The sequence below is a fragment of the Piliocolobus tephrosceles genome, chromosome 7 (assembly GCF_002776525.5).
Source record: "Piliocolobus tephrosceles isolate RC106 chromosome 7, ASM277652v3, whole genome shotgun sequence".
Taxonomy (NCBI): domain Eukaryota; kingdom Metazoa; phylum Chordata; class Mammalia; order Primates; family Cercopithecidae; genus Piliocolobus; species Piliocolobus tephrosceles.
This window is the reverse complement of record NC_045440.1, coordinates 47390147-47416512: the sequence shown is the minus strand read 5'-3', so window position 1 is coordinate 47416512 and position 26366 is coordinate 47390147. Positions and strand designations below refer to the sequence as shown.

Sequence of the window (26366 nt, the reverse complement as noted above, 5' to 3'; positions counted from 1 at the left end):
CATTAATTAGTTACTGTTGCTGCGTCCTCATTTTAATTTTAAATAGCGAGATGGTACAGCTCATGCTAAGCTGTTCTTCCTAACAGGTCCAGTCTGAGGATGGATATATATGTATTTGTGTGTATTATATATGTGTATGTTTATATATGTGTGCATATTTACTTATGTATGCACAGAAGTATATGTGCATGTCCTTACATGTACACATAGTGTCTGTAGATGCATATTACACATATTTGTGTTTATACATACACATCCACAAATTAATTGGGGTAAATGCTTTGACAAGGTTGGCCTAAATCTTCTCACTTACCACTATATACAGAGTAAGTATTTGTTACATGACTGGATAAATGATATCTGACTGAAATGATGCTATTATAATAATTTAGGAAAGTATCTTGCAGCTTGAAAACTTCCAGGTAAATCTGCTACAGTTTATCATCACTGTTTCCATAATACCCAAATTAGCACGTACATCTGTATATGTGTCTTAATGCTTATAAAATACTAATACTTTTTTGCACAAGATTTTGAAGTTTATTGATTTTTTTTATTTAAAGGATTCTATTTTAGCAGATGAAGCATTTTTCTCTGTGAATTCCTCCAGTGAAAGTCTGAATCATTTACTTTATGATGAATTTGTAAAATCCGTGTTGAAGATTGTTGAGAAATTGGATCTTACACTACAAACACAGACTGTTGGGGAACAAGAGGTTAGAAATTTTTATTAGTAGTAATTTTTCATCATTTTTTATCAACTGTCTTTGCGTATAAATATTTAGGGGATAATAGCACATTTGTAGAGGAGGACTGAAGAAAATTCGGTTCTTCAGGATTATTATGTGCCATTGATGCATTTCTGTTGGATGTAACCTATTGTATAGAAAATGTTATTACTAGATGGTTCAAAAAGTAATTTATATATGTTAATTTTTTTTTTATAAAAGTTATTTACTAGGCTCATTTGTTTCCTATTCCTTAGCAATAGTAAACAGTGACAGAAATCTTAGGTAGAAATGACTTTGTGTAGGATAGGGAAACCTGGGGTTGTGCTTGTTTATAGTTAAGGAAACTTGTGGTACAAGGTGTTAAATATGTTCCTGTGATAGAAGAGTATAGATAATAGGAAGAGAAATAAGAAAATGCCCTCCCTTTTTTTTGCACCTAATTTTCCTAGCCTTGGTTAAAGGTACGTCGTGGCTTAGGCCTGGTGCGTTTGGTCATACCTGTAATCCCAGCACTTTGGGAGGCTGAGGCGGATGGATCACAAGGTCGGGACCATCCTGGCTAACACAGTGAAACCCTGTCTCTACTAAAAATACAAAAAATTAGGCAGGCATGGTGGCAGGCGCCTGTAGTCCCATCTACTTGGGAGGCTGAGGCAGGAGAATGGCATGAACCTGGGAGGCGGAGCTTGCATTGAGCGGAGATCACGCTACTGCACTCCAGCCTGGGCGACAGAGACTGTCTCAAAAAAGAAAAAATTAGCCAGGCGTGGCGGCGGGCGCCCTAATCGCAGCTACTCAGGAGGTAGAGGCAGGAGAATGGCGTGAACCCTGGAGGCATAGCTCGCAGTGAGCCGAGATGGTGCCACTGTGCTACAGCCTCAGCGACAGAGCGAGACTGTGTCTCAGAAAAAAAAGGATAAGTCATGGCTTAAGGCCACCAGCCTGGAGCTGCCCTGCTCTTGTCCGAGGCATTGATGGTAACTGGACTCCACGGTAATTAGGCTGACGAGAAAGAACTGAGATCCTGGGGAGGCATCTCACTTGCTTTCGACTGCAGTGATTGTTTCAGACTAGATCGTGCTGATTCGAGTTCACGCGTCAGTACCTCCACTGCAGTCCTGAGAAGTTAGACAAGAGGTAATGGGGAGAATGTGCAGAGGAAACATGAAGGGAAAACGGTACAAGCCCGTGGTCACATCAGCTTTGTTGTACTTGCAGTATTCTCTTTTTCATGCTGAATGATAGGTAGCAACACTGATGTGTGCTTTATTGCTCTTGTGCTTTGCATATGTCTAAAATAATTTTATTTAAAAAAAATACTTGCCCAAAGGGACTTCCTCGAACTGTCAGCTGACAGACCTGCATTTTAGAACACGTGTGTGTTCATTGCTGTCTTCGGTGGCTTCCCTTCTGTTTCCTGCCCTTCCAGCTTCGTTTCAACAGATCAACGACCCCTGTTAGCACTTCCCAGATATGTTTGGTCTCCAGCCTCCTCCTCCCTTGTTGGTTTCTGCTCTCTATTTCTAGCTACTTGTGCAACATTTTAATTTGAATACACAGTTGTGTTTGGTAACACAAATTTGGCGACACTTAGCATGTTTAAAACTGATCTTCGTGCACTTCCACAATACCATATTTTTCATTTATCTTTCTTAATACTGTTAATAATTTCTCTATTTCTCTGTTTCTTCACTTGAAATCTCTAGGTCACCTGTTAAAATTCTGTCTCTGTCAAGGCATTATTGCTAGCTCCCTCAAGAAGTGCTGCCCACCCTTGGCATTTTTCTGTTTGTCCCATTCTCTCATCACTTACCGAGAGTCCTTTTGATTAACGCTTTCTGCAAGTCCTGCCCTTCTTATCAGACTATAGCTCTTGAGCACCCATCTTGGTCTTTCTTGCTGTTGCATTCTTTCTTCATAGCATCAGGCCTTGACCATGAAGTCAGTTGGAAAGTTATTTGTTGAGTGATTCGTGATTGAATGGTACAATGTTTCTTTGCTACAATTACTCTTTAAGAACGGAGATGAGGCTCCTGGTGTTTGGATGATCCCGACTTCAGATCCAGCGGCTAACTTGCATCCGGCTAAACCTAAAGATTTTTCGGCTTTCATTAACCTGGTGGAATTTTGCAGGTATTTTGTAAAATTCTAATTATTTAAGAATGAAAATGATTGTTACTTATTGTCTGTAATAAAGAAAATCCCTTATGTAGATATAAGAAATGAAATAATAGGCCGGGCACAATGGCTCACGCCTATAATCCCAGCACTTTGGGAGGCCGAGGTGGGCGGATCACGAGGTCAGGAGATCGAGACCATCCGGTTTCACCCGCTAACAGTGAAACCTGGTCTCTACTAAAAATATAAAAAATTAGCTGGGCGTAGTAGCGGGCATCTGTAGTCCCAGCTACTCGGGAGGCTGAGGCAGGAGAATGGCGTGAACCCGGGAGGTAGAGCTTGCAGTGAGTCGAGATTGCACCACAGCACTCTAGCCTGGGCAACAGAGCGAGACTCCATCTCAAAAAAAAAAAAGAAATAATAAAAGACAAACTCTATGATCGATTATATAGATCTTTAAAAATGTATGTAAGTGTTCTAGCTTACAGTTTTCATTATTTTTTATGTTTAAAAGATCCTCAGAGAAAAATGGATTATAGATATAACTAAACATTTTAGGATACCTAAAAATGTTATGCAATGGAATTGTAGCTTAGTTATTTGTGTCCCTTATAATTTTAAGATCAGTATGATAAAAATTTCTACCTTCAGTTTCTAATTTGTTTTTACAGAGAGATTCTCCCTGAGAAACAAGCAGAATTTTTTGAACCATGGGTGTACTCATTTTCATATGAATTAATTTTACAGTCTACAAGGTTGCCCCTCATCAGTGGTTTCTACAAATTGCTTTCTATTACAGTAAGAAATGCCAAGAAAATAAAATATTTCGAGGTGAGTCTTTTTTGCAGGACATTGAATCTTGCATTTTTTTAGGTTATGAGTTTATATAAATGTATCATGAAATATGTGATTGTGGCCTATGCAGTTTTAAAGTCTACTAATTTTATTATATGTGTTTTTAAAAATTGATATGTGAGTGGCTGGCAGTTGGATAGCACTCTAAAAAGCTAGCAGCATTTTTTGCCGTGATGCTCAAGCACCTGGCTAATTATGTAAGATTAACAAGGCCTTTCAAAGTGTGGTCGCAGGACCAGCATCCTTGAGCATTGCTTCCTGCATCAGAAACTCTGAGGGCAGGGCTCTGCTGCCTGTGCTAGGAGCTACCAAGTGATTCTGGCACCTAGTAAAGTTTGAGAACAACTGGATTAGCATTCTGGATGCTTCAGCCAGTCACCTGACGAGCCCACCTGGGAATTACAGGGTGAGATGAGAAAGAGGGAATGGACTTAGTCGTGTCCATGGCTTCTTACTAGCCACCACCTTCCCTCCTCTTGTTCTGACTGGCCTGTGCCTTGAAACGTCTGCAGAGTTGATTCTCCCTCCTGTCTTCATTAGATGTTGGTAACTTGAAATGGATTCACCCCTCTGAAGACAGGCTGGGAACTACTGGATTAGGATACAGTCTCCTGATTCTTGTTCAGTGTACTAACTTGCTGTTTTATTTGACAGGGAGTTAGTCCAAAGAGTCTGAAACGCTCTCCTGAAGACCCAGAAAAGCATTCTTGCTTTGCTTTATTTGTGAAATTTGGCAAAGAGGTAATTTTTAAATGATTAATCTTAGTGTTATCATGCACTGTTTTTAAATGAATGTTTATTGAAAAAATCCTAGTGATCATAAATAATTATTTTAAGAATTGGGGCTGGGTACGGTGGCTCATGCCCTTAATCCCAGCACTTTGGGAGGCCAAGGTGGGTGGATCACAAGGTCAGGAGTTCGAGACTATCCTGACCAACGTAGTGAAACCACGTCTCTACTAAAAATACAAAAATTAGTCTGGCGTGGTGGTGCATGCCTGTAATCCCAGCTCCTCAGGAGGCTGAGGCAGGAGAACTGCTTGAACCCTGGAGGCAGAGGTTGCAGTGACCTGAGATTGCGCCACTGTGCTCCAGCCTGGGTGACACAGTGAGACTCTGTCTCAGAAAAAAAAAAGAATTGTGTCGGGTCAGGAGGCTGGGGGAGGAGAATAGCTTGAACCTGGGAGATGGAGGTTGCAGTGAGCCAAGATAGTGCCACTACACTCCAGCCTGGGAAACAGAGCGAGACTGTGTCTCAGATAAATAAATAAATAAATAAATAAAAATAAAAATGTGTTTGCTAAATCTAGAGTGGGAGTGAGGTCCTAAAAAAACTAGTAGAGGAAGTTATTGTGCTTCAAAAGTCCCTCAGCCAGGCATGGTGGCTCAAACCTTTAATCCTAGCACTTTGGGAGGCCAAGGTGGGTGGATCACTTGAGAGCAGGGGTTCAAGACCAGCCTGGCCAACATGGTGAAATCCCATCTCTATTAAAAATACAAAAAATTAGCCAGATGTGGTGATGTGTGCCTTTAATTCCAGCTACTTGGGAGGCCGAGGCAGGAGAACCGCTTGAAGGATGGCAGAGGTTGCAGTGAGCGGAGTTGCACCACTGCACTCGCCTGGGTGACAGCACGACTCTATCTTACAAAAAAAAAAGGCCCTCGAGCTCTCTTAGCATAATTCAATTGAGTGATGACAACTCAAAATGAAATAGATTCTTGTTTTTCCATGTAGTAGGTATTAAGCATTTCAATAAATTAACTTTCCTGGAGGTTAGTGTGTAATTTGTAAGTGAATGTGGTCATGTCAATAAAGGCTACGTGCCCATTTTTGTATTTGAGAATAGGGCAAATACTTTTCAGTTGATTTTCAAATGTAGGCTCTATTCAGATATACATTATTGTCTTCTTTCTTGTTAAGGTGGCAGTTAAAATGAAGCAATACAAAGATGAACTTTTGGCCTCTTGTTTGACCTTTCTTCTGTCCCTGCCTCACGACATCATCGAACTCGATATTAGAGCCTACATTCCTGCGCTGCAGGTAGGTGTTGTCTTGAACAGAGCCATCTGGGCTCTGTTCAAGACATCTGGGACTGTTGTGAGTCCCAGAGCGCATGGAAACACCACGCTCTTGCCAAGGCAGTCCCAGCAAGTGTTTCCTCACAGGCGTACCCGGGTCAGGGTCTGTTTCTGCCACTTACTGGCTTTGGGACTTAGACCCTTGGTGACTCTGAACTGCACTTGGAGGTCAATGTGAGGGTTAAACCTGTGTGTCTTGGAAGGCTGCGGTATACTACAGCCACAGAGACAGCTGCTTGCTTTCCTCCTAATTACCTCGACTACACACTCCAGCAGTGTCGGGTGTCCAGCAATAAAAGGAGTAGTAATTAGAAATCACAATTACGTGGTGTTTTTTTTTCCTTTAAATCTTATATTTCTTGTGTTTCAGTTTAACTTGTTTGTGTTAACATACAGATGGCTTTCAAACTGGGCCTGAGCTATACCCCCTTGGCAGAAGTAGGCCTGAATGCTCTAGAAGAATGGTCAATTTATATCGACAGACATGTAATGCAGCCTTATTACAAAGACATTCTCCCCTGCCTGGATGGCTACCTGAAGACTTCAGCCTTGTCAGGTAAGGTTTAGAAGAATTGCGATGTGTATTGTAATTAAAATGGAAATGGAGTAACTAACTATAATAGGTAGGACTGTATTTTGGTAACTTCTGAAATGTAAACCCAATGTGTTCAAAATATGTTTGATTGCTGTTTTTGTAATTTCCCTAATTTATCTGACTCTAATTGTGATAAAGAAACATAGTTGAGGTATTAAAAATATTTTTCATTTACTCCCTTATAGCTTACTAAGATTTATAAAATCTTCAAAGACAAGGACTGTCTTAAATACCTTGAAATTTTTATGGCTCCTAATACACTGCTTTGCAAAAAAATTTGTTGAATAAATCAGTCAGGAATTAAAAACTTCAGAAAATTCAGTAGTGATTTTGTATTTTTACTTTCACTAGATTTTTTTGCTTTTTAAAACATAGCTGATGAAGCACACTAAGGATAGCTAATTAAGAATTGGGAAAAAAATGTCATCATAGAAAAAATAGGTTTGGGAAAAGAGTCAAAGAAGAAAATTATCTGTCCAGGTAAAAATATTACTAGTTAAGAAAAAAAGTAGGACTTAAGAGTTAGGGTGGGGCACGGACTTACTTAAACTGGAATGAAAAGAGACCTTGTCATCCGATGCAAGCAAACAGATTCCGTTGGGAGAAAGACTGAAGTATTTGTAAGAATTTAAGCTTTACTATCTTCAAAGTAGAAGTCAAGTATTAATTTCTAAGGTTTTTTTCTTCATGAGGCCAAAAAAAGAAATACAGAAAAAAAATTGTGAGGTTTTACTTATGTAAATCATTATTTTATTGTTAAATCTTACTGGCTTGGAAACATTAAGTGAAAGTTGTGTGACAGATTTCATGCACTGTGTCTGGTTTTTGTGACATCCTCAGTACATATGCAGAGTTTATGAAGAAAGAGTCATAATTTTTTTACAGATTGTAGTAACAAGTATATTTTAGAGACCAAAATTACAAACTAGTTGATCTTTATAGCTTTTAAAATTCACATTTATGTAAGGAGTGCCATAATTTGAGTGTTTGTGACAAATACATCACTTAGTAAAATGAATGTATCTGATAGCATATATCTTTGTAGTATCTAATTTTCTTTTTTGAGTTCTGTTAATTAACTCATTGAAAAGATTTGTTTTAGATTAATAAAGGAAGTTACTGTGATTGTTTTAAAGGATTTGCCTGTTAAACATATACTCTATCTAGATTATTCGATCCTTGAGAAAAGCAGAAAGTAAGCAACATTAGGTGACAAAACAAAATGTATCATGTAAGAGACAAAAGTTAGTGTTTTAATAACTTCTTTTGATGTATCAAACTTCCAGAACAGTTGTAGTAACAGTAAAAAGAACTCCATGAGTTCTCTCTAGATTCACCAGTTATTAAGATTTTGTACCATTTATGTTATCGTATGTACTTTCTCTATTGTGTGTTTGTGCATGTTTTTATATTTACAAGGGACATTTTTTTCGGAACTGTTTGTGAATAAGTTGAAGGTGTCATAGATCTTGAAGACTTCATTGTATATTTCTTAAGAGTGAGAACATTTTTGCATAACAACAATATTATTATCAAAATCAGGAAAGATAACATGGATACATATTCTTCCAAGTAACAGTCAATAGGCACATTTTTCACTTGCCCTATTAATTTATTTTTTTAGCTGCATTTTTCCTGGTTTAGAATTCAGTGTAGGATCATGTGTTACTTTTAGTTGTAACTCTTTTTTTTTTTTTTTTTGAGATGGTGTCTCGCTCTGTCTCCCAGGCTGGAGTGCAGTGGCCGGATCTCAGCTCACTGCAAGGTCCGCCTGCCAGGTTTACGCCATTCTCCTGCCTCAGCCTCCCGAGTAGCCAGGACTACAGGCACCCGCCACCCCGCCCGGCTAGTTTTTTGTATTTTTTTTAGTAGAGACGGGGTTTCACCGTGTTAGCCAGGATGGTCTCGATCTCCTGACCTCGTGATCCGCCCGTCTCCGCCTCCGAAAGTGCTGGGATTATAGGCTTGAGCCACCGCACCCGACCTTAGTTGTAACTCTTTAGGCTTCTTTAATGTGGGATAGTTCTTCAACCTTTCTTAGTTCTTATGACTTGTCATTTTTGAAGACTGCAGGCCAGTTATTTTGAACAGTGTCCTTCCATGTGGGTTTGTCTGATGTTTCCTCTTGGTGAGTTTTGGGCTATGCCTCTTTGACAGACACTGGGTCCTCTTCAGGACCCGTGGTGCCTTTGCTGGTTGTTTCCACTCTAACCATTTGGTCAGTGTTTGCATCATCTTTTTGTGGTCATCAAGTTACTGTTTTTCCCTCTTGTGAGTTAGTAATTTGAGGCATTCCGCACTCCACTTCCTAGAGTGATCAGTCCCGAGGCCTTTAGGTGGTACAGCGGAAGGTAGATGCTGGGCAGGGGGAGGTCCCAGGTGCTCCTGAAGGCGTGAGGAGGTCATCCCCCACGGGGTGACCTGGCATGGGGTTTACCCAAGCCAGATGAGGCACCCATGTGTTGGGACAGCTGTCTGGGATGTCGGGGTGCACCCAGGAGGGTGATGGAGGTAGTAGTTTGGTTACACACAGGGGTTTGAACAAATACATAAATTCGTTCAGAATAAGGGAAACTAGGTTTCTCATGTTGGAGTGAGCTACAAATACAGAAAGACAGGAAATTGGAATGGACACTGTGGAGCTGCATTTGAAGTGGGTATATCAGTGTGAACCCGTTGTCCTCCCTCTCCCTCTGCGTCTCCCCAGTTATATATGTGTGTTCACATATGGATGCATCTAAATGAATGTGGAAATAGGACTGAGAGAGTGTGTGTGTGTTTGTGTGTTACATATACTCTGGCCTCTGAAGGCACCTGCCTAGGAGTGTGGTACCTGAATAGTAACAGGCAAACCTGGCACCCAGGTCATGGCCTCCAAATCTCATTTTCTTTTTCTTTTTATTATTCTTTTTTTGAGATAGAGTCTCACTCTGTTGCCCAGGCAGGAGTGCAGTGGCGCAGCCTTGGCTCACTGCAACCTCTGCCTGCTGGTTTCAAGTGATCCTTCCACCTCAGCCTTCCAAGTAGTTGAGACTACAGGCATGCACCACCACTCCCAGCTAAGTTTTGTATTTTTAGTAGAGATGAGGTCTCACTGTGTTGACCAGACTGGTCTCGAGCTCCTGACCTCAAGTGATCTACCCACCTTGGCCTCCCAAAGTGCTGGGATTACAGGCATGAGCTACCATGCCCAGACCCACACCTCATTTTCCATTAATGGAACCAGAACTCCTTGGTTCCAACCTGGGGCCAGGAAAATATATTATGAACCTAGAATACTGTGTTTTATAGAACATCCAGAAAGTAAGGACCTGTTAAAAACATGATGGGGGAAATGTCACAGGCAAAATTAGTGATGATTTGAGCATCAAAATAAATAACTTTAGAAACATTATAACCCATGTAATCAAACAGGAAGCAGTGAGCATATACAGATATAAATAAGTAAAATGAGTAAGTTAAAGTTTCCTAGTGGTTTTTTGTTTGTTTGGTGTATAATAAGTTCTTATAAACTTAGCTTAAAATAGCACCCATTGATTATTTCATAGATTTGTAGGACACAAGTCCAGATGAGCTCAGCTGGGTTCTGTGTTCAGTCATATGACTGAAATCAAGGTGTTGGCTAGGCCAGGTTTGTTCACTCCCCATCCAGGTTGTTGGCAGGATTCAGTTCCATGTGATTGGAGAACCAAGGTTCCTGTCTCCTTGCTGACTGATGACTGGAGCATGATTCTCAGTTCCTGGAGGCCTCTGAGTGTCCTCCTAGGTGGCCCCTACACCTTCACAGCCAGCATGGCACTTTTTGAAGTACCATGGTTTTAAAATACCTCACCCAAACACGTACTAATGATTGAGAGTGAAAATAGTGGCTTTACAGCAGAGACACCTGGTAGAGCCCTTCCCAGCCCACTGACTAGCAGTAGGGCTTATGGGCCACACGTGCATCCTGATTTGGCTTGCTGAGGGGGAACTCAGTGCCGCTCTGGACCTCTCCTGTCAAAGACACATGGCCTGAATCTCCTTTTTCAGACAGCGAAGTCAGCATAAAGCTCAGAAAATTTTTCGGGTAAGACAGTGAATCTTTGCTGTCTTGGCAGATTACATACAAAGAATGACTTCTTGGCCAGGCACTGTGGCTCATTCCTGTAATCCCATAACTTGGGTGGATCACCTGAGGTCAGGAGTTTGAGACCAGCCTGGCAAACATGGTGAAACCCTGTCTCTGCTAAAAAGACAAAAAATTAGCCAGGCATGGTGGCGCATACCTGTAATCCCAGCTACTTGGGAGGCCAAGGCAGGAGAATCACTTGAACCCGGTAGGCAGAGGTTGCAGTGAGCTGAGATTGCTTCATTGCACTCCAGCCTGGATGACAGAGTGAGATTTCATCTGAAAAAAGAATGACTTCTCATGGTATAGACGAAGGCCTTGATCAGTAAACCAAAGAACCAAACTTTTCAAGGTTAAATCACCTTTGCTAAAAATTTAACTCATTTCTCATTATCTTTTCAGGCTCAGATAGTCACTTTCTGAGATTTGTCCTGTGTTGTGTCCTTTCATATTCTGAAACCAATTGACACAACTTTCAAATACCAGTTCCCAGGGAGTCTGGGAGATCAGAACTATTCTCATAGAAATACTGAGATGTTATGCATGTTAACATGACCTCCAAAACAATTAATAAGTCTTTAAAACATTATTTCTGTTTCCAATATTGTAACTGCTGCTAGTTCTAACCCACAAAACAAAGATTTATGGGGTAAGTCCCAATTCTGGCAAGAGATCCAGACACGAAAAAGTCTTAGACTCACTGTTTTATGAGGAACTATCCTCCTTACTTAAAAATGAAAAGCAGGCTGGGTGCACTGGCTCACACCTGTAACCCCAGGTACCATTTTGACTGACTGAGGGATGAGGATCACTTAAGGCCAGGAGTTTGAGACCAGTCTAGGCAACATAAGGAGACCTTATCTTTACAAAATTTTTTTTTTTTTTTTTTTTTTTTTTTTGAGACGAAGTATCGCTGTTACCCAGGCTGGAGTGCAGTGGTGCGATCTTGGCTCACTGCAACTTCCACCTCCCCGATTCAAGCAGTTCTCCTGCCTCAGCCTCCCAAGTGACTGGGATTACAGGTGCGCACCACTGTACCTGGCTAATTTCGTTACAAAAATTTTAAAAATTAGCTGGATGTGGTGGTGCATGCTTGTGGTTTCAGCTACTTGGGAGGCTGAGGTGGGAGGATTATTTGAGCCTGGGAGGTCGAGGCTGAAATGGGAGGATTGCTTAAAGCTGGAAGGTGAAGGCTGTGCTCAGTCAAGATTGTACCACTGCACCATAGCCTGGTGACAGAGTGAGCACCTTCTCAAGAAAGAAAAAAGAAAAATCAGACTGGGTGCTGTGGCTCATACCTGTAATCCAAGAAAAAAGAAAAATCAGACTGGGTGCTGTGGCTCACACCTGTAATCCAAGAAAAAAGAAAAATCAGGCTGGGTGCAGTGGCTCACGCCTGTAATCCAAGCACTTTGGGAGGCCGAGGTGGGCAGATCACATGAGGTCAGGAGTTCGAGACCAACCTGGCCAACATGGCAAAACCCTGGCTCTACTAAAAACACAAAAATTATCTGGGTGTGGTGCACACCTGCAATCCCAGCTACTCGGGAGGCTGAGGCAGAATTGCTTGAACCTGGGAGGCGGAGGTTGCAGTGAGCGGAGATTGTGCCACTGCACTCCAGTCCAGGTGACAGAGCAAGACTCTTATCTCAAAGAAAAAAAGCATGCATGCAATTGTATTTCTGTATTATTCTTCTGATATAGCCGTACAACCACTTGTTAATTATATAACATACTAAACTCATGGTTCACCTAGAAAACTGGAGTGGGTAATTGAGAATAGCCTCACACACTAGCAGTATGTCAGACTCATGGAGCTCACAGATACCACTGTCTGCAGCCCCCCAAGAGACAGCATGTGCATGCCTATTAGCATGTCCCAAGGCTCCTACCTTCAATGGCCTATAAAAGCAAAAAGGAAAAGCACATAAACATAAAAATTGTGCCTTTTCATCAATATTTCAGTATTCTATTAATATTTTACTTAGAAATTATCAAAGTACCCAACCATCCAAAGTATCCATTAGCTCAGTCAGTTCAAGGTTGCAAATTGTCTAAAGATAATAATCTTCCAGTTGGCATGCTACATGATATAATTACTGGGGAAATAAAAACTTTACCTAGGCCAGGCGCGGTGGCTCAAACCTGTAATCCCAGCACTTTGGGAGGCTGAGACAGGCGGATCACGAGGTCAGGAGATCGAGACCATCCTGGCTAACACGGTGAAACCCCGTCTCTACTAAAAAATACACAAAACTAGCCGGGCGACGTGGTGGGCGCCTGTAGTCCCAGCTACTCGGGAAGCCGAGGCAGGAGAATGGCGTAAACCCGGGAGGCGGAGTTTGCAGTGAGCTGAGATCCGGCCACTGCACTCCAGGCTGGGCGACAGAGCGAGACGCCATCTCAGAAAAAAAAAGTTTACCCAGGTAATGATTCAATTTAGCTGGACATAAACTTATTACATTTTTCATAATCTTTTTTTTTTTTTTTTTTCCGAGATAGGGTCTTGCTTTGTTGCCCAGGCTGGAGTGCAGTGGTGCGATCTTGGCTCACTGCAAGCTCCACCTCCCGAGTTCACGCCATTCTCCTACCTCAGCCTCCCAAGTAGCTAGGACTACAGGCGCCCACCTCCACGCCTGGCTAATTTTTTGTATTTTTAGTAGAGATGGGGGTTTCACCATGTTATCCAGGATGGTCTAGATCTCCTGACCTGGTGATCTGCCCACCTTGGCCTCCCAAAGTGCTGGGATTACAGGCGTGAGCCACCGCACCCAGCCGCATTTTTCATAATCTTAAAAGTTATATGGGACTGTTTCAGATGTTGAAAAAGTTCTGGAGATGGATGTGGTGATGGTTGTGCAACACTGTGAATGTAATCAGTGCCATTCAATTATATATCTAAAAATGGTTAAAAGAGTACATTTCATGTTACGTATATTACACCACAGTTTTAAAAAATGTTATTGAGATGTAATATTAGCTTATTGGCCAGAATAACTATAGGGAAAACAAACACAAGTAGAATAAAGTGTATGTTCGTATTGTATTTAATACTGATAGATAAAATAGACTTATATAAACCAAAACATTAAACTTGTCTGTTTACCACAGATGTGCCTTAATTACGTGAATATTCCTAAATGATCCCAAATTGTTGTTTTCTGTATGATTTTTAAAGTCTAGCACATTTAAAACACTGTTAATTCAACTTCCTTGTTTTTGGAGAATTTTAGGAATCTCAATTTACATATCTGTATAAATCAGAACAGAGATCCTTTAAGAGACTTTATAATCTAATTTATCAATACCCTCCAAATACTGGAGAACATTATACACGAAAGTAGATATAGGCCTTTGTTGATTATAGATACATACTTGCAAAGACATAGAAAGCTTAGTAAATAGTTTCAGTTCCACAACTTGAGCCAAAAACCAGGAGATACAGACATTGCCAAGACCAGCCAGCAACGCTAGAGGAATTAAAGACACACACATGGAAATACAGAGTGTGGAATGGTAAATCATGGGGCTGACAGCCTTTGGAGTTGAGAGCCAGGAACAGAGATTTACCCACATATTTATTGACAGCAAGCCAGTGATAAGCGTTGTTTCTCTAGATTATAGATTAACTAAAACAGGAAACAAAAGGATGGGCTATAGCAAAAGGATGGGCTGAAATAAAGGGCTGGGCTCTGGCTGGTTACTGTAGCAGGAGCATATCCTTAAGGCACAGATGGCTCATGCTGTTGTTTGTGGTTCGGGAATGCCTTAAGTGGTTTTCTGCCCTGGGTGGGTCAGGTGTTCCTTGCCCTCATTGCAATAAACCCACAACCTTCAGCGTGGACATCATGGCCATCATGAACATGTCACAGTGCTGTAGAGATTTTGTTTATGGCCAGTTTTGGGGCCAGTTTATGGCCAGATTTGGGGGCCTGTTCCCAAAAGACATAGAAAATGCTGAATTGTCCACATATCAAAGGTCTGTTTTTTCCAGTGAACTAAAAATTCTTAACTTATTGGAGCTCAAAAAAAGAAAAAAACCCCGCTAAAAACTAGATTCTCTTATCATCTCTGGCCCATCAGAGAGTAGAACTCTTTAACATCTACCCATAGATGGCCCGAGTGTGATGCACGGGAGCCACTCCTGCGCCATGAGATGATTCATGCTCTTCTCGACCCTGGAGTCAGACACTTCCCAAGGAACCGTGTTCCGTTTGTCAGACAGTGATGTTTAAAAGCAACCAACATTTATGTTTTTTGTTTTAGAAACTTAGTTTTGTTAAATCATAATTTAGGATTTTAATGTTTCTATTTGACAGTATAGTTTGTTGTCGCTAATGTGCATTGAGTGAATGAATGAATACTATTTTAAATTTATTGTCATTTACTGTTGATAGATGAGACCAAGAATAACTGGGAAGTGTCAGCTCTTTCTCGGGCTGCCCAGAAAGGATTTAATAAAGTGGTGTTAAAGCATCTGAAGAAGACAAAGAACCTTTCATCAGTAAGAAGTCCTTTGTATTTTCTGTACCTTACATAATGCAGAGATCAGATTCTAACACTTGTGAAAAGTAAAAATCTTCATTTAAAATGTTAGTTGTTTTTGTTTGCAAAGTAGAGTACAATATAAAAATAATTTTAATATATTGGCCAGTCATGGTGGCGCACACCTGTAATCCCAGCACTTTAGGAGGCTGAGGTGGGTGATTGCTTGAGCTCAGCCTGGGCAACGTAGGAAGACCTGTCTCTACTAAAAAATACAAAAAATTAGCTGAGTGTACTGGCGCATGCCTGTGGTCCCAGCTGCTTGGGAGTCTGAGGTGGAGAATCACCTGTGCCCGGGAAGTTGAGGCTGTAGTGAGCAAGATCACACCACTGCACTCCAGCCTGGGCAATGGGAGTGGCCTGACTCAAAAAAAAATTAATATATTTTTAGCAACGAAAATATAAACTCTATTACCTGTTTTGTTTATTTTTTTTGGTCTTGTTTTTCTGTTCATCCCTGCCTTCAAATGTATTTAGTGGATAATAAAAGGTAAACTGGTTCATATTAAATAAGCAAGTTAGAATACTGATACCAGGGATATGTAAGACTTTCATTTATGCTTAGATCTTCAATATGTCATATTACCAGGTTCATTTTGTTCCAGTTTTCTTTTTTGTTCTTTTGTGGTTTTTTGGTGATAATTCCTTGGGGCAGTTTACTCGAGTGAACCATATGATATGATAGTAAAAAATGATGTAAATAGAGAAAATTGAGTTAGAATAGGGGAAATATCTATTTTGGAATTAAGTAAGAATTAAAATTTGAGAAACTTTTTTTTTTTGAGATGGAGTCTCCCTCTGTCACCCAGGCTGGAGTGCAGTGGCACGATCTTGGCTCACAGCAAGCTCTGCCTCCTGTGTTCATGCCATTCTCCTGCCTCAGCCTCCCGAGTAGCTGGGACTACAGGTGCCCGCCACCACACCTGGCTAATTTTTTTTTTTGTATTTTTTTAGTAGAGACAGGGTTTCATCATGTTAGTCAGAATGGTCTCGATCTCCTGACCTCGTGATCCATCCGCCTCGGCCTTCCAAAGTGCTGGGATTACAGGCGTGAGCCACAACGCCCGGTCTGAAAAACTTTTAACATCTAAAACTGATAATGCAAACTCTAGGGTCAGTTCTTCTCACCTCATTATTTTGGGCACCTTTTGTTTGAGAGACTAGAATGAAACAAGAAATGGCAGCATAAAAGTTTTTATAATTTTATGACACAGCAGGATAACATAACTTGAATATATCTATGGTTTTACAAATAAAATTTCTTGTATTCTTATCGATTTAATTTTTTTTAGGGCAGGATCTCAAGTCGTCACCCAGGCTGGAGTGCAGTGGTGTGATCTCAGCTCACTGCAGCTTCAACCTCCCAGGCTCAAGTGATCCTCCTGCCTCAGCCACCCGAGTAGCTGGGACCACAGGCGTGTGCCAGTATGCCCAGCTAATTTTTGTATTTTTTGTAGAAATGGGTTTTACATTGTTGCCCAGGCTGGTCTTGAACTCCTGGGCTCAAGCAATCCGCCCACCTCAGCCTCTCAAAAGCTAAGATTACAGGCATGTGCCACTGTGCTTTGCCAAAATTTTTGTACCGATACACAGTGCCTGTTCCTTAGCACTACGGTTCTCTGTTACCCCTGGGGGATCCAGGGTGCAAGGCCAAAGCTATTTTTACTGTTAATTTGCACCACGGTATTATGATGGAGAAAACTGTTGATTCTCTAGCACTGACTCTGAGCACAGATTTTTAAAAATACTGTGTGTGTGAGGGAGGAGGTGCACATGAAGCAGGCCTGCGTAGAGAAGTGTGACAGCTATCTGGAGAAAAAGCACTGTGTGGTGCTTTGAACGGGGAGCTGAAATAGCCACTGCTTTGTGGATACAATTTTTATTAAAATGACAACTGAAAGGCACACTGAGATGGCCACTTTGCCCAGAGTTTTCGTTTGTTTGGAAAATATAGTTACTTTTTATAACATGTAATGGGTTTAGTAATTTTAATTAAGTAACTATTTACATAGTTTCTGAGTTTCAATTTCTAATGTCATTAATACTGATAAACAGGACCTACATAAAGCAGAGCTCTTTGGGGGTCCTTGGTATTTCTTAAGAGTGGAAAGGATCCTGCCAAAAAGTTTGGAATTGCTGGTCTAGGAAATGGACATCCAAGTGGATGGCAAAGAGTGTTTTCATGTCTTCTGTTTAATTTTTAACCCATTTGTAATCACATATATACAATTGTTCAAATTTATAGAATGAAGCAATATCCTTAGAAGAAATAAGAATTAGAGTAGTACAAATGCTTGGATCTCTGGGAGGACAAATAAACAAAAATCTTCTGACAGGTAAACTTCTTTTAAGATAAATAACCTCTGTAGATATATTTGTGCTTTTATTTGGATGTATCCAGGTCATAATATATTCTGAATATTTACTCCTATATGTGATTTATATATTTTAAATAAGATTATAAAGAATAATATCTTGGCTAATGAAATTCTTTGTATCCATAAAATTGGAATAATTCAGTATACCAGTAGAATAGATGTTCTAGCTTGACTTGTTAAGAATGTTATCCAGTTTGAAACAATGTAATTTGATACTCTTTTCCATGTGTCAGGAATTCCAAGTTAATCTCTTTGAGATCCAGTATTATTAATATTTTGATATTTTTAGAAATTTTTCCAAATGAGAATTACCATATTTGATTAGTAGGCTGTGTGTGGTGGCTCACGCTTATAATTCTAGCACTTTGGGAGGCTGAGATGGGAAGATTACCCAAGCCTCAGGAGTTTGAGACTAGCTTGGGCAACATCATGGCAAGAAGCTGTCTCTATTATTTCAATTTAAAAGAATCCACTTTTTTTTCTTTTCTTTTCTTTTTTTTCTTGCTCTATTGCCCAAGCTGGAATGCAGTGGCATAATCTTGGCTCACAGCCATCTTGGCCTCTCAGGTTCAAGCGTTTCTCCTGCCTCAGGCTCCTGAATAGCTGGGATTACAGACAGACGCCACCATGCCTGGCTGATGTTTTGTGTTTTTAGTAGAGATGGGGTTTCACCATGTTGGCCAGGCTGATCTTGAACTCCTAACCTCAGGTGATCCCCAGCCTCTGCCTCCCAGAGTGCTGGGATTACTGGTGTGAGCCACCGTGCCCCACTGTGCCTGGTCAAAAGTCTACATTTTTGATTAGTAAAAATTCCTCTGTATTTTTACTTTTGAAATTTGGTGTTAATACTAGTGAGTTTTGGTTATTTAGGGAGTTAGAGCCTGTATTTGGAAAGTGTTTTTTTTTTTTTTTTTGAGACGGAGTCTTGCTCTGTCGCCCAGGCTGGAGTGCAGTGGCCGGATCTCAGCTCACTGCAAGCTCCGCCTCCCGGGTTTACGTCATTCTCCTGCCTCAGCCTCCCGAGTAGCTGGGACTACAGGCGCCAGCCACCTCGCCCGGCTAACTTTTTGTATTTTTTAGTAGAGACGGGGTTTCACCATGTTAGCCAGGATGGTCTCGATCTTCTGACCTCGTGATCCACCCGTCTCGGCCTCCCAAAGTGCTGGGATTACAGGCTTGAGCCACCGCACCCGGCCTGGAAAGTGTTTCAAAGAAATTTTTTTTTTTTTTTTTGAAGATGGAGTTTTGCTCTTGTTGCCTAGGCTGGAGCGCAATGACGTGATCTTGGCTCACCGCAGCCTCAGTCTCTCAGGTTCAAGGGATTCTCCTGCCTCAGCCTCCCTAGTAGCTGGGATTATAGGCATGTGCCACTACTCCCGGCTAATTTTGTATTTTTAGTAGAGACGGGGTTTCTCCATGTTGGTCAGGCTGGTCTCGAACTCCCAACCTCAGGTGATCTGCCCGCCTCGGCCTCCCAAAATGCTCCCAAAAGGCATGAGCCACTGTGCAAGGCCAAGATTTTTGTTTTTAACGTAAAAATTTTGTTCATTGACTTTCTTCCACAGAATAAGTAACTAAGTGAATTTGGATGTTAAACATTTGAGACTATTAGGCTTGTTTAAAAGTAATTTTACTTTAAATTAAATCGAGTGATTTCTGATATAATTACATATCTGAGGCAAAAGAATAGGGAAAGGTGAATGAAGTGCTTCACTTTAATAGAATGTAGAACAGGTGACGTTAGAAATGTTTTGATTTGTGAATAATTCTGACAGTAATAAAAAGAAAAAAATGTTTTGTTCTTTTTAAATCTTTTCTAACAGTCGCTTCCTCTGATGAGATGATGAAGAGCTATGTGGCCTGGGACAGAGAGAAGCGGCTGAGCTTTGCAGTGCCCTTTAGAGAGATGAAACCTGTCATTTTCCTGGACGTGTTCCTGCCTCGAGTCACAGAATTAGCGCTCACAGCCAGTGACAGACAAACTAAAGTACTTCTATTTTTTATTTCACCCATTATTTAGAGCCTGTTGCTTTAAAAATACATATTGGTTAGGATATGGAGAACACATTTCAGCCATTCCAATATTAGTAATTTTCTGTTTTCTGTAATACAGTAATTAGAAAACTACTTACTTATTAGAAGTCAGTGTCACTGAGAAATGGAAGTTAAGCATAAATCGTCTTAATAGATAATTGGGCTGGGTGTGGTGGCTCATGCCTGTAATCCCAGCACTTTGGGAGGCCGAGGCGGGCAGATCACTTGAGGTCAGGAGTTTGAGACCAGTCTGGTCAACATGGTAAAACCTGATCTTTACTAAAAATACAAAAATTAGGTGTGCTGGCGTGCGAGTGTAGTCTCAGCTACTCGGGAGGCTGAGGCAGGAGAATCGTTTGAACCCGGGAGGCAGTGGTTGTAGCGAGCCGAGATTACACCACTGGATTCTAGCCTGGGCGACAGAGCGAGACTCCATCTCAGAAAAAAAAAATTGCCTTTCAAAACATGAATATACCAAAAGCTTTAGAGTGATATTTCGTCTATGCTTGGTTATCCTCTTCACTCTGGGAGTTTAGAAACAGATAATCTCAAATTTTCATACAGGCATACGTTGGTGATACTGCAGGTTCAGCTCCAGACCACAGCAATAAAGTTAACATCTCAGTGTAGCAAATCACACTAGTTTTTTGGTTTTTCAGTACATGTGAAAGTTATGTTTACACTCTACTGTGGTCTATTTAGTGTGTAATAGAATTAGAACTTCATATACATACTTTAAAATGCTTTATCTAACAAAGTGAGCACATGCTGTTGGAAGAATTGAGCCAATAGAATTTTTCAATGAGGGGGTTGCCACAGACCTTCAATTTGTTAAAAAACACATTGTGTCCAAAGCCTCATAAAATGAGGTATGCATGTATTAATTTGTAAATTTTTTATAGTGCTTCAAAAAATATTTTTACTAAAAGTGATAGTTGAAAATGTGCTAACAGATGAAGCAAAGTTACATAGTTCTTTAATATGGCAACAGTGAAATATACTTCTCAAGAATGTATTAGTGTCAGTTTCTAAAGCTTTAAATTTTAATTTTTGTTCTTGGATAAAAAACAAAGTGAACAGAATCATTAGTATTATACAGCAAGAAATGCTAATTCCAGTTAATTTATATTTGGGTTACGTGATAGTTATGTGCAATGAAATTTTTCTTCTTAAAGGACTAAATTGAGTGACATTTCACATATTCTCTCGTCTTCATGTGATAACTTAGACGTTGCTGACCTCCTGGTCTGTTTTAGGTTGCAGCCTGTGAACTTTTACATAGCATGGTTATGTTTATGTTGGGCAAAGCCACGCAGATGCCGGAAGGGGGACAGGGAGCCCCACCCATGTACCAGCTCTATAAGCGGACGTTTCCTGTGCTGCTTCGACTTGCGTGTGATGTTGATCAGGTAAGGGCTTTGAATCTGAAACAGTTGTAACTGAAACTTTAACTGAACTTTTTAAACTGAAACTTTAAGAAGTTTGGTTTCTCTAATTCCGTAGTCAACAGAGCAGTGGAATTACCTGGAGATCATTAAGAATGATACTGCTCCCTGGCTGCTACCCCAGGTCCTCTGGTTTAATTGGTCTTGGGCATGACCTGGGCACGACCTGGGCACCAGGACTTCTAAAAGCTCTCCCCTCCACTTTCAGTGTGTCTCGAAGTTTGGGAATGGCTGTTATAGTTAAAAGTTACTGAGAGTCCAGGCATCTGAAGGTGAATTAGCTGTCACCCCTCTCATGGACAAACATAGTCTTTCACAGAGGGAAGAAAAGAGAAATAACCATGGGCCAGGCGTGGTGGCTCACACCTGTAATCCCAGCACTTTGGGAGGCCGAGGTGAGTGGATCACCTGAGGTCAGGAGTTCAAGACCAGCCTGGCCAACATGGTAAAACCCCCATCTCTACTAAAAATACAAAACTTACCTAGGCGTGGTGGCACGTGTCTATAATCCCAGCTACTTGAGAGGCTGAGGCATGAGAATCACTTGAACCCAGGAGGTGGAGATTGCAGTGCACTGAGATCACGCCACTGCACTCTAGCTTGGGAGACAGAGCAAGACTCATTCTCAAACAAAAAAAAAAAAAGAGAGAGAGAGAGAGAACTAACCGTGGCTGACAAGTGGCCTATACTATGACTTTATGGACAAATCCTTCACTGCTGTCATGAGGCAGAAAAGGGTAAGAAATCTTCTCAGTTCATTTTATGAGTCTAGCGTGACCTGAATATCAGGGTATACACGTAAAAAGGAAAATGAAATACAAAACTCATTCATAATGCAGTTGGAAAATTCTGCAGTATACATGTGTGGATATAGTCCAGCAGTATGTTCAGATGCACTGTTATTAAATAGAGTTCATAGTGAAAACTGGAAACTTACCACAGAAGTAGATTTAACATAGCAGTGAACCTCTCCGTGGAAGCCTGGGAGGCATTTGGCAGCTCCTGATGAAATAGGAGTAGTTTCACATGATATTTAATGTGATAGAATGTTTGCCTGAATCTTGCAGCCAGGTCATCCTCTGTGTGAAGTACTGACACTCCCTTGCGCTTCCACCCAGCATGGGAGCACGGCCTGTTTCTGGGAGTGGTCAGTGCTTTACTTGGAGTTAGTTATTTCCATGTTTAGCATCCTAACCTCTCAAGGTCCGTGAGTCCCCTCAGGGCACGGGCAGAGCCTGGTATTCCTTGCTCCCTCTCCAGCGTCTCTCCCAGCACTTGGCACTTGGCAATTAAAAGACACTTGTCAGGAGACCAGTAAGGCCAGGACATCAGCCCTACTAACTATTTGGGAGATTCTATTCAATACTGTAGGATAAGAAAATCACAGAAGGAATATTAGGAAGGAGAAAAGATTACTGTAATTGTTTCCAAATCAGGAAAGCCCAAGCGTAAGCATATTAGCTGATAAACTCTAAGAATTAATAAAGGAAAAAGCTGACGAATTATAAACACATAATTCTCATTATCTATTTTCATATGTTATTCTCATATATTTCATATATTAGTATTGACCACTTGGAAAATATGTCTATAACATCTTGTTCATAACAACATAAAAAAAAAATGTCTAGGAATAAACTTCAATGTGCCAGGCAAATGTATTTTATGATTATAGAAGATGAATAGCTTATGTACCTGAGTTAGACATTATTGAAAAAAAATGTCAAGTTTCCCCAAATCAATTAACTCTGGTATAATTCCAGTAAAAAATCCAGAATTAATTTTATTTTTGAACTTAAAAATAATCTGAAGGAGTAATTGCTTAAGCCTAATAAGCAAGACACGTTTTGAAAGGGTAGTGTGCTGGAAGGAGTCTAGTGTAGCAAATGTTAAAAGGGGGCCTTATGGAGTATAAGAAGCTGAGCCAGTGCACAGATGGCTCAGTGGGAGAGGTAGGTGCTAGAAAGTGTGTATATGAAAATTGTGTCTATGGTAGGGGGCCATTTAAGTGGGAAATGGGTCATTTAATAAATGATATTAGGTGGAATGACTAACATGTTAAAGAAAAAATTTTGACATTCGTTAAAGATGTTAAGGAAAACTACTAAAGGGGAGGCTATTCCAGTGGGCTTTTACACTGCTGGAGAGGGATTGGGCTCTATTCCAAATACTTATTGACCAGGGGGTTTGATAGCCAAGGAGCAGGGTCAGGGTCAGTGGATGGAAAATCACTAAGAGGAATATTGGGGGAACCAGCCCCCAATATTTCATCATAGGTTCTTTTCTATTTTCCCTAAGGATCGGCCAGTCTGAGAAATAGAGAGTACAAAGAGAGAAATTATACACCTGTGCCTCCGGGGGTGACATCACATATTGGTAGGACTGTGATGACAACCTGGAGCCACAAAACCAGCAAGTTTTTATTAGGGATTTTAAAAGGGGAGGGGGTGTACGAACAGGGAGTAGGTCACAAAGATCACATGCTTCAAAGGGCAATAAAGGTCACAAGGCAAGGCAAAATTAGAATTACTGATGAGGGCCTATGTCCCACTGTGCACTCATTGTCTTGATAAACATCTTAACAGGAAACAGGATTTGAGAGCAGGCAACCGGTCTGACTACAATTTACCAGGCTGGAATTTCCCAATCCTAGTAAGCCTGAGGGTATTGCTGGAGACCAGGGCATATTTCATTCCTTATTTCAACTGCATAGGACAGACAGTCCCAGAGTGGCCGTCTATAGACCTACCCCCAGGAATGCGTTCCTTCCCCAGGGTCATTCCTTGCTGGGAAAAGAATTCAGTGGTACTTCTCCTACTCGCACATCCGTCTATAGGCTTTCTGTGAGAAGAAAAATATGGCTCTGTTCTGCCTGACCCCGTAGGCAGTCAGACCTTATGGTTATCTTCCCTTGTTCTCTGAAAATCGCTGTTATTCTGTTCTTTTTCAGGGTGCACTGATTTCATTTTGTTCACACACACATAATTTACAATCAATTTGTACAGTAGTGGTCCTGAGGTGATGTACATTCTCAGCTTACGAAGATAACAGGATTAAGAGATTAAAGACAGGCATAAAAAATTATGAAAGTATTGATTGGGGAAGTGATAAATGCCCATGAAATCTTCACAATTTATGTTCAGAGATTGCAGTAAAGACAAGTGTAAAATTATAAAAGTATTATTTGGGGAACTGATAAATGTCCCTGAAATCTTCACAATTTATGTTCTGCCCTGGCTCCAGCCAGTCCCTCCGTTGGGGTCCCTGACTTCCCACAATAGAGAAAACATCAGACATAAAGAGGATTGTGGCTAAACCAACCTAAGAGTGTTGTGGCTGAAGATGGGCCAGGGTGACCAAGCACTGCCTGGGAGCTGGTGGGAGATGACGAATTAGATTATGTATCAAGGGGAGAGGGGTTTTCGCTGAACTGACCCACCAGAGTTCTTGGTAAAATTGGACTAATAGAGATGAACATGGAAGCCCAGAAGTCAAGGCCTAGTTGAGAAGAGTTCAGAGGAGCCTGACTAGAGTTAGGGTAAGGGAAAGAGTCTTTGTCACAAGTGAAGAAACTAATTGTAAATCATTAAGATTTGGAAGGAAAAACAAACTGTAAATAAATTACAGAAAAATGTAATGACTACATAGCTTGTCTGTCTGTGTATGTCTTTAAGTCTTGAGGTCTTTTTTGTTGATAACACATCAGTTTATAATATAAAAATGTTTAAAGATAAAAATGAACCTTCACGTCACCCCTTTCACATGCTTGTTCCCTGGGAAAAGATGTTAGATCCTCTGGAAAGTCTGGAGAATGTCTTTATGATAACACATCTTGACATGTGCATAGATGTTTTGTTAAGAAAAAGTAGACTTATAGCATTTCAAAACGTTTTCTTCTGTGTGCAGTGTGATTTCTGCTCCTTGGATGGATTTCATTACCATTCCATAATCGGTATCCTTCTGTGTATTTCTATAAAGTTTGTACAGATAGGGAGACACATAAAAGTGTTAATGTATTGATGGTTTTGACCTTATAAATGTTTAAGACTACTGAATGGCACAAAACCAACATTGTAACATATACATAATGTGCAACATTACTACTGAAGAAATCAGATTTAAAAATAGACGAATGTATAAAGAAAAAAATAGGCAGCTCAGAAAAGAAGAAATGTAAATGGCCGATGGAATGTATCTTAAAATAGTCAACCTTTTCGTAAACAAGGAACTTCAAATTAAAATGATTGGCTACTGTCAAGTATTTAAAAGATGGACAATGTTTGGTGTTGCCAAGGGCACAAGGAAAGGACCCTGCGCGTCATGGTTGGTGGGGCAATGCAGGCACAGTACTCTGCAGCTGGGCTTGGACTGGGTGACCACAGCCCTGGCCTAGCAGCTTCCTTACAACAGAGCTGCTTAAACAGTTTGCTCAGGACTCTCCACTCTGCATGGTAGTCATAATTTAGAAATACTTGTATTTCTAGCAGTAGGGTTCTGCTAGCTGGGTTGTGGTACGTCCTTAGTTGAGGTACTGGGCAGCTAGTGAAAACACTGATAGAGTGCATATGTTTACGTGGAAAGTACTCTTGAGAAGAAACCAGTTACTGGTTTCTTCCAGGAAGACAGGAGCTCTGCCTCCTTGGCAGATTTATTTTTGTTTTTACATGTGCATATACACATATTTAAATATATATAAATTGGCTGGGGGTCAGGAGTTCGAGACCAGCCCGGCCAACATGGTGAAACCCTGTTCCTACTAAAAATACAAAAATTGGTCGGGTGTGGTGGTGGACACCTGTAATCCCAGCTACTTGGGAGACTGAGACAGGAGAATCATTTGAACCCAGGAGTCAGAGGTCGCAGTGAGCCGAGATTGTACCACTGCACTCTACCCTGGGCGACAGAGCAAGACTCTGTCTTAAAAAAAAAAAAAGTATATAAATAAAATATTTTGAAAGTTCACAGTAGTTACCTTTGGGATGTAGGACTGGAGCGGGATGGTTTTCTATAAAGGGGTATGTGTATATTGTATATATATCTAGCTATGTATACATGTATTAAAAAACTGTACTAAGAATAAAACAGTATGATTCTTTTGTGGGGGAAAAAAAAGTGATGCTTTAAGACCAGGTTAAACTTTCAGACTGAAAGTTAAGACCTTTTTATATTGATTAATCTTAAAAATTGCTTCATAGAGGCCAGTGAAGGTATTGGGGGAAAAAATACCTTCAAAGACTGGAAAGACTATTTGGAAGAGTCTCTGAGTTGTTTATTCTGAGCCCTGGGACATTTTGCATCATTTTTGAGGTGATATTAACTACAGTATGGACCTCTAATATCAAAGTACTTAATTGGTGAGCTCAATAACTGTGGGGAATAAAGGTCTGGTTAGCTCAGTGCTCCTGTAAAAAACCTGGCCTCTGAGGCAGAAATGTACAGGATATCAGTGTAGGGAGTGTTCGCCTTAACTTACACCAC

The 26366-nt window shown here is 40.7% G+C and overlaps 1 protein-coding gene across 1 annotated transcript in view; it reads left to right on the top strand.

The window, feature by feature from the left end:
• LOC111525260 (DNA-dependent protein kinase catalytic subunit) overlaps positions 1-26366 on the top strand; it is a 178046-nt gene that overhangs the window by 24933 nt on the left and 126747 nt on the right. Inside the window, exons 16-26 of the mRNA XM_026456188.1 lie at positions 564-716; positions 2749-2864; positions 3521-3680; positions 4359-4445; positions 5626-5745; positions 6180-6339; positions 14884-14990; positions 17277-17367; positions 19233-19396; positions 20700-20852; positions 21956-22035. Coding sequence (XP_026311973.1) covers positions 564-716; positions 2749-2864; positions 3521-3680; positions 4359-4445; positions 5626-5745; positions 6180-6339; positions 14884-14990; positions 17277-17367; positions 19233-19396; positions 20700-20852; positions 21956-22035 — 1391 coding nt within the window. The remainder of the gene's footprint in view (positions 1-563; positions 717-2748; positions 2865-3520; positions 3681-4358; positions 4446-5625; positions 5746-6179; positions 6340-14883; positions 14991-17276; positions 17368-19232; positions 19397-20699; positions 20853-21955; positions 22036-26366) is intronic.